Source organism: Populus alba, chromosome 6 (assembly GCF_005239225.2).
Source record: "Populus alba chromosome 6, ASM523922v2, whole genome shotgun sequence".
Taxonomy (NCBI): domain Eukaryota; kingdom Viridiplantae; phylum Streptophyta; class Magnoliopsida; order Malpighiales; family Salicaceae; genus Populus; species Populus alba.
The window spans coordinates 4,144,227-4,151,811 of record NC_133289.1 but is presented as its reverse complement, the minus strand read 5'-3'; the positions used below and the strand labels follow the sequence as shown (position 1 = coordinate 4,151,811).

At 36.2% G+C, this 7,585-nt stretch overlaps 1 protein-coding gene across 1 annotated transcript; it reads left to right on the top strand.

Moving 5' to 3' along the window:
* Positions 1–216: 216 nt before the first annotated feature.
* Positions 217–7,240, top strand: LOC118028411 (heat shock 70 kDa protein 17). Its single transcript, XM_035031972.2, has 15 exons — positions 217–350; positions 532–1,358; positions 1,894–2,126; positions 2,460–2,619; positions 3,271–3,516; positions 3,643–3,776; positions 3,908–4,247; positions 4,354–4,515; positions 4,808–4,882; positions 4,993–5,093; positions 5,215–5,284; positions 5,843–5,899; positions 6,019–6,080; positions 6,489–6,561; positions 6,674–7,240. Exons 2-15 carry the CDS (start codon positions 591–593, stop codon positions 6,890–6,892), a joined length of 2,700 nt encoding a protein of 899 aa, XP_034887863.1. The 5' UTR covers positions 217–350; positions 532–590; the 3' UTR covers positions 6,893–7,240.
* Positions 7,241–7,585: the final 345 nt, after the last annotated feature.

Genomic DNA, 7,585 nt, shown 5'->3' with positions numbered 1-7,585 from the left:
AGGATCAGTATTTCAGCTAGTAGATAATATTAGGACTAATTTTATGTTTGCCTAAAAAATTAAAGTCATCTTGTTCTTGGCTGACTTTAAAATCTTCCACAAACATCTACAACAACCGTAAGCACAACACCAGCTGACGTCTAAGATCTCACCACGTGTACTTTTCGTACAGATGGCCATTTCCTACTAGCTACCGTATCAAATAAGTTCCCACGTCAACAACCCTCCACTGCCACCTCTATTTTCTCGTTAACCGAACAGAAAAGCAAACACCAAAAAATAAAAACATTGATAGCAAAATCAGCTCCTTAGCTATTTCTCTCTGTCTAGGCAATGCAATTCATCTACTGGTATCTATCTCTCTTTCTCTCTATAGCTTTAGCTCTGGCTTAGTTTGATTTATTTTTTTTATTTGTTCACAAAATTTCTGTTTGTTTCCTGGAAAAATAAAAACTTGTCTTTAACTTCAATTTCTCTGCAGCCAAACAGAGTTATAATTTCTTTTCTTTTTTTTGTTAATTTTTGTTGCAGACGGATTGCTTCCTTGCTTGCTTGATTGATTGACTGATTATTATAAACACGTGATCAGAATGAGGTTATTAAGATTATGGTTGTTACTCTTAATTATGATGGTGTTAAATTCAATTCCGTCGGAATCAGCTGTTTCGAGTATAGATCTTGGTTCAGATTGGCTAAAAGTAGCAGTAGTAAACCTAAAGCCAGGGCAAACCCCGATTTCGGTAGCGATTAACGAAATGTCGAAGAGAAAAACCCCGGCTTTAGTTGCATTCCAATCTGGAACTAGGCTCTTAGGTGAAGAAGCTGCGGGGATTACTGCACGGTATCCGGATAAAGTGTATTCTCATTTGCGTGATATGTTAGGGAAAACTTATGATCAAGTTAAGGAGTTTCTGGATGCAATGTATTTGCCGTTTGATGTTGTGGAGGATTCTAGGGGGGCAGTTGCGTTTCGGGTTGAGGATGAGAGTGGGAATGTGGGTTTGTATTCAGTTGAGGAGTTGTTGGGTATGATTTTAGGGTTTGCTGGGGATTTGGCAGAGTTTCATTCGAAGGTTGTGGTTAAGGATACGGTTGTTAGTGTGCCTGCATATTTTGGGCAGGCGGAGAGGAGAGCACTGGTTCAGGCAGCACAGTTGGCTGGGATTAATGTGCTTGCTTTGATTAATGAGCATTCTGGTGCTGCTTTGCAGTATGGTATTGATAAGGATTTTTCTAATGGATCACGGTACGTTGTGTTTTATGATATGGGTGCAAGTAGTACTTATGCTGCACTTGTGTATTTCTCGGCTTATAATGCTAAGGAGTTTGGGAAGACTGTGTCTGTCAATCAGTTTCAGGTAAATTTAATTTAATTGGTATTCAGTGATTATTTAGAATGTTATGTTTGTTATATGGTGGCCGTTCTGATGTTACTTCAAAAAAAAAAAGTACTGATGTGCATTTTGTGTGTTTTTAGGATGTTTTTGCTTTCCATAAATGATGGGATGTACTGCATGTTAGCTCATTATTTTGTCATAGGTTTCTCTATCTAGAAAATGGTTTAGTTCAATATATGGTAATATGTGCAAAGGAAGAGGAAAAAAAAGAAGGATACAAATTGGGTATGGATATTAAAATAGAGGGAACTGGAAAGTGGATACTGAAAAGAAATATTTTACTGAAATGCTGCACTGTGGTCATTTTTCGTAGTTTAAGATTGTGGTTGCTCATTCTAATCTGAATCATGATGTGTGTTGGATGCTTGTCACTACTATTTTATAGTAGCCAGAATATTTTTCATTTCCATCCTTGTTCTATATAGTTTGCTGTGCTTCTTATGGATGCCTTGTTCAGTACTCCTAGCAATCTTGTTACTATTTGATATATTTTCAGGTTAAGGATGTCAGATGGGACCCAGAACTTGGAGGTCGGAGTATGGAATCAAGGTTGGTGGAGTTCTTTGCTGATGAGTTTAATAAACAAGTTGGGAGTGGCATTGATGTGAGGAAGTCTCCAAAGGCAATGGCTAAATTGAAGAAACAGGTGAAACGTACGAAAGAAATCTTGAGTGCAAACACTATGGCTCCTATATCAGTTGAATCCCTCTATGATGATCGGGACTTCAGGTCGGTGGATTCTTAAGTATTCCTTACTTTTTATTCATGACAAGGTTTTATGCATGAACAATTTTTGTCTGCTGCCATGCTGCACTTCCTATTTGCCCCCTGAGCAAATGACCTTGTGCATATTTATGGGAATTTATCGTTTACTTCTTATACTATGAACTTACTCCTCTTTATTAGTGATGAAATTATTTTAATTGACTGTGATGTTATTAAGATATGAATGCATACTGGTGGTTAGGTGCTTTAGTGTGCTTGATGCTTGTATTTCAGTGGCACTTCTGTGGATTTCCTTGCCCAAAATCACTCAAATCATTATCTTTAATTTTCTTCCAGGAGCTCCATAACACGTGAGAAGTTTGAAGAGCTCTGTGGAGACCTGTGGGACAGATCTCTTGTACCCATCAAGGAAGTTTTGAAGCATTCAGGTCTGAAGGTGGATGAGATATATGCAGTAGAGCTTATAGGAGGTGCTACCAGAGTGCCTAAGTTGCAGGTTGGTGCTATCTTCTTCAATTTTGAATAAGTCCATGAACACTGATAATGCTGCATAACAATAGTTAGAATAAACTTAATGTATAGGTGTTTAAAGCAAAGTATCTTTTTCTAGTCCATTAGTTGGTGTAGTGCAATAACAAATACCATCATTGTGTGTTGCCTCCATTATTGATCAGTTTTGGCCATCTTAGTCTATTTCTAGCCATTTTGACAGTTTTGTCCCCAAATGAAGTTTCAGCTGTTAATCAAGCCCCCTTGTGTCAGCTGCAAATGTATCATTTTTGTTGGTCCAACTTCCAACCTTTGTTCTTTCTGTTTTTATTTGCTTAGATCTCAGAGATCTAATATCTAGGATAATAATCATCCCTTTATATTTTAAAACCTGAATTGTAGGAGAATGGTTGTGTAAATCGAGTCCATGTACTGTTACAGCCTTAAAAGAAGGGGATGGGAGTAGTTTTGTTTTTAGGCCTTTTAGATGTTAAGAACTGAAGTAGCTCTTAAGTATCTGTTCAGCATTTTCTCCCTATGCCATGGACTTACCTGTGTTTCAAATTGCATGTCCCTTCAATCCTTGAGTTTTCTTTATTTTCATATCTGATTTTCATTAAGGATGCAAATCACAGAAATCTCCTTTGGCACATAACAGGCTAAGCTCCAGGAATTTCTTGGAAAGAATGAACTGGACAAACATTTAGATGCTGATGAAGCTATAGTTCTTGGTTCGTCTCTGCATGCTGCAAATTTGAGTGATGGAATCAAATTGAATCGCAAGCTAGGAATGGTTGATGGTTCATCATATGGATTGGTGGTTGAATTAGACGGGTCTGATCTGCAGAAAGATGAAAGCACCAGGCAGTTACTTGTGCCAAGGATGAAAAAACTCCCCAGTAAGGTAAATAACATTGTGATATGACTATTGTGTTAGAGATGGATAATCAGAAAAACCATTTTGATGGTCCAAATGCATCAAATTTTGCTTTCCAGTTTTGCTTATTATGTCTAGATTGATTTTTAACAGATGTTCAGATCCATCATCCATAAGAAAGACTTTGAAGTTTCACTGGCATACGAGTCTGATCTCTTACCACCTACTGTTACCTCTCCTATATTTGCGCAGTATGCTGTATCTGGCCTGACAGATGCAAGCGAGAAGTAAGGATAGCTATTCTCTGAATCATATGTAGATGTATATAATGCTTCAATGCTAGTAAGTTTTCAAGTAATTTCTTCACACAAACTTCTAACATCACATTTATCTTCTGTGTCTTCCTTGTGTTGTCTAGGTATTCATCTCGGAATTTGTCCTCCCCCATCAAGGCAAATCTGCATTTTTCTCTTAGTAAAAGTGGAATTCTTTCATTGGATCGTGCAGATGCTGTTATTGAAATATCAGAATGGGTGGAAGTTCCTAAAAAGAACCTGACTGTAGAAAATACGACAACTACCTCTCCAAATATAACACTTGAATCTGACACTAAGAACACTACTGAAGAAAGTGATGTAAATTTGAATTCTGATGGTGTGACTGACAACTCATCCAACAATAATGTTGAAGGACCAAGCACTACTGAGCCTGTTACAGAGAAGAAGCTAAAAAAACGGACTTTTAGGGTTCCCCTGAAGGTGCAAACAAGCTAGCATTATTAAAAGTCTATTGCATGGTAGAAAGTTTTCCGATAGAGTGTTTTACACCTTTCTTGTTGCTGATTTCTGTTGTTTATATTTCTAGATTGTCGAGAAGACAGTGGGGCCTGGAATGCCTCCGTCCAAAGAATATCTAGCTGAAGCTAAAAGAAAATTAGAAGAATTGAACAAAAAGGACGCCGAGCGAAGAAGAACTGCTGAGTTGAAAAATAACTTGGAAGGATATATATATTCTACTAAAGAAAAGGTTTGAAGTCTTCAATCAATTCTACTTTTTTACAGAAATAAAGATCAGACATTTCCATTTCTTTTGATGACCATCTTTTGGAATCTTAAACATGATGCAAGTGTTTCTTCCAAATTTATATTCATCTCTATGCTTGAGTGATATGGTTAAGATGGCTCTGGAACCACTACTTGATTCGATTGCTATTAGAAATTTAGAAATTTTCTTCTATTGATCATTTTGTTATTGAATATGAATAGTCAGCATTCCATTTCCTTTAATTTATTGTTGATATCCTTACTCATGGTGCCAGCTTGAGACATCTGAGGAGTTTGAGAAAATTTCTACCGCTGATGAGCGGAAATCCTTCATTGAAAAGCTTGATGAGGTGAGTCTTTTTCCTGGTTTTTCTTTAGTGTTTTTAGGAACTTGAAAGGGTTTGTCATTTTAACTTCTCTACTTCAATTTGTGATGTGGGAGCATGTTGTACTTTTTTAGGTTCAAGAATGGCTATATACAGATGGTGAAGATGCCACTGCAAAAGAGTTTGAGGAACGCCTAGATTCACTAAAAGCTATTGGTGACCCAATATTTTTCAGGCACGACAGTTTCTGGTTTTAATTTTGACCTCTGCTATGATGCTAACTGCTGTTATTTATGCAAGTATTGAGCTTGGCTATTTGAATTAGTTATTCCTAACTTATGAATGTTTTGATATAGGTATAAAGAACTGTCAGCAAGACCAAAATCTATAGAGTTAGCTCGAAAGTATCCTGGTGAGCTGCAACAGGTACTTCAGATACTGTAGTTCAAAACAGCTTTTATAAGATAGGTTTTTCTTTTCTGGGGCTTGGATATGTTATCATTCAGTATTGCCATTACCACCATGAAGCTGACAGAAAATCTAGGCTGGAAAAATAGATGAACATACAAATAATCAGCTAATTTCTTTTTGCTGGAAATACTCCTCTGTCATGTGGTATTTGACTATTTTTCCTCCTTTTTTCATTTGTTTTTCCCATAATCTCTGTCACTTTGAAAACTTAATGCAGGATCCATTGTACTTCAAAAAAATTTGCGTGCCATATATTCTCTCTTTTCTATGTAATCTGTTGTATTGGTTTCTTGAATTGAAAACTACAAAAACTTGGGACAGAGGAAACAGCGTCTTGATATTTAGTATTCCCTCTATTTGCTTGGACAAAAGTGAAATACTGAAACAGGAAAAACTAATGAAACGGGAGCCTTGATAGACTGCAGCTTTTCAGCAATTGACTTAATTATCATGTTTTCTTTTGAAGACATCATAATTAAACACATTGACCTTTTCTTTTTTCACTGCCTGCAGATTGTAAAGGGCTGGGAGACAAAGAAACCTTGGCTTCCAAAGGACAGAGTAGATGAGGTGTTTTTTCACATCTACTCTTACTTGGTCTCTTCATGAGATTTTCTTGGATCTGCTTAAGATTGGAACAGTGTTCAGCAATGCTTACATCTGGATATTGTGTTTGTGTGGTTTTGCAGGTGGTGGGTGATGCTGACAAGTTAAAGAGTTGGCTGGATAAAAAGGAGGCAGAACAGAAGAAGTAAGTTTTCACTGCTCTGGTTTTTAGTATGTCTACCTTTTTCATGAAATTTTTTATCGTTATGTTTGTCTGTATATTGTTTTAGATTTAGACTCTATTGCTGCTTGCAAAATCTTAGTTCAAGTTATAGGAAGCACTGATGCACACATTCTTTAGCATTGTTGAATCTTGTGCTTATCTCTCTCCAAGGCAACCAGTTTCTTCTGTTCTATTGAATTTGAAAGAAAAGGTATTCCTAATATGCTTGCAAGTCATGTGGCATGATATAGCATTCTATACATGTTCTCCTCCTCCTTTTTACTCAAATTGTAGGAATAATACTTCTGCTTATAAGATGGAGATCTTTATTATTTTCTTGCTTTTGGGCTTGTGCAAAATCAAGTGACTTTCCTTCTCATTTCTGAACAGGGCCTCTGGCTTCAGCACACCAGTATTCACATCTGAAGAGGTATATTTGAAGGTGTTTAGTCTGCAAGAAAAGGTTATCACTGCAAGTCTTTGCAACTCCTTCATTAAGAAATAAAAATTAGATACTGCTGCAAGTCTTCCTTGCCTGTACCATTTCAATTGATATTTGATTGGTGTTTACATAGGTTGCCAGTGTTAACAGAATTCCCAAGCCAAAGCCTAAGAAGAATGAATCTGAAACCAGCAGCGATAAAACAAGCAGCGCTGATTCAACTTCTGGCGAGACTCCTGAAAAGGAGAAACAAACAACAGATTCAAATGGTTCCGCCGATGAAAAAATCAACACAGATGGATCAACTGTTGAAGACGTCAACCCAGAACCCGAAGCTCGTGACGAGTTATGATTAAACTGGAATGACCTGTAGGAACAGTGTTGGCCTTCTGAGTTTAAAGTATGGAGGCCGTATACGAAAAGATGGGGGGAGACGCAATTTAATTGACGGGCGCCTATTTTCCCAGGAGGCTGCTGCCTGTTCATCATCCCTCATATATAAAGACGTTCCCCTTTGTGTTACCTGTAGAACTCATGATTATACCCACTCAGATCGAGAGGCATTTTCCGGGATGCTGGTTTGCCTCGGAGAGATTTTTTGATCGATCATCTTTACGTGTTTTACGATAGCTATGTACCTTTCTTTTGAGGAAGAGTATTTTCCATTTTCATTATGAAATATAGTTTCTGTTTCCACGTATGATTTTGATTCTGTTTTTTGAATTTATTGAGTTGAGTATGATTGTGGTTGTATTTTTAAAGTGATTTTTACTTTGAAAAAATATTAAAATAATAATTTTGAAAAAAGATATTAATTTAAAGTAAAAAAAAATTAAAAAGATTTAAATTTTTTAAAAGTGTTTTTGAAATTCGATAATAAAAAATTTAGATAGAAAACTTTAAGTGAAGGGATATAAAAATTTATTTTTGAAGCATGTAAAAATATAATGTGGTTATTTTTTAAAAATTATATTAAAATAATATTTTTTATTTTTAAAATTTATTTTTAATATTAACGCATCACAATATTAATTTAAAATTAAAA

What these genes read in the sequence shown, in the direction of transcription:
- LOC118028411 (XM_035031972.2), top strand. Translation starts at nt 591, where the DNA reads ATGAGGTTATTAAGATTATGGTTGTTACTCTTAATTATGATGGTGTTA. An exon ending in TCATTGAAAAGCTTGATGAG is followed by an intron (nt 4,883 to 4,992) that starts GTGAGTCTTTTT and finishes GTACTTTTTTAG; the next exon opens with GTTCAAGAATGGCTATATAC. An exon ending in TGTTTAGTCTGCAAGAAAAG is followed by an intron (nt 6,562 to 6,673) that starts GTTATCACTGCA and finishes GTGTTTACATAG; the next exon opens with GTTGCCAGTGTTAACAGAAT.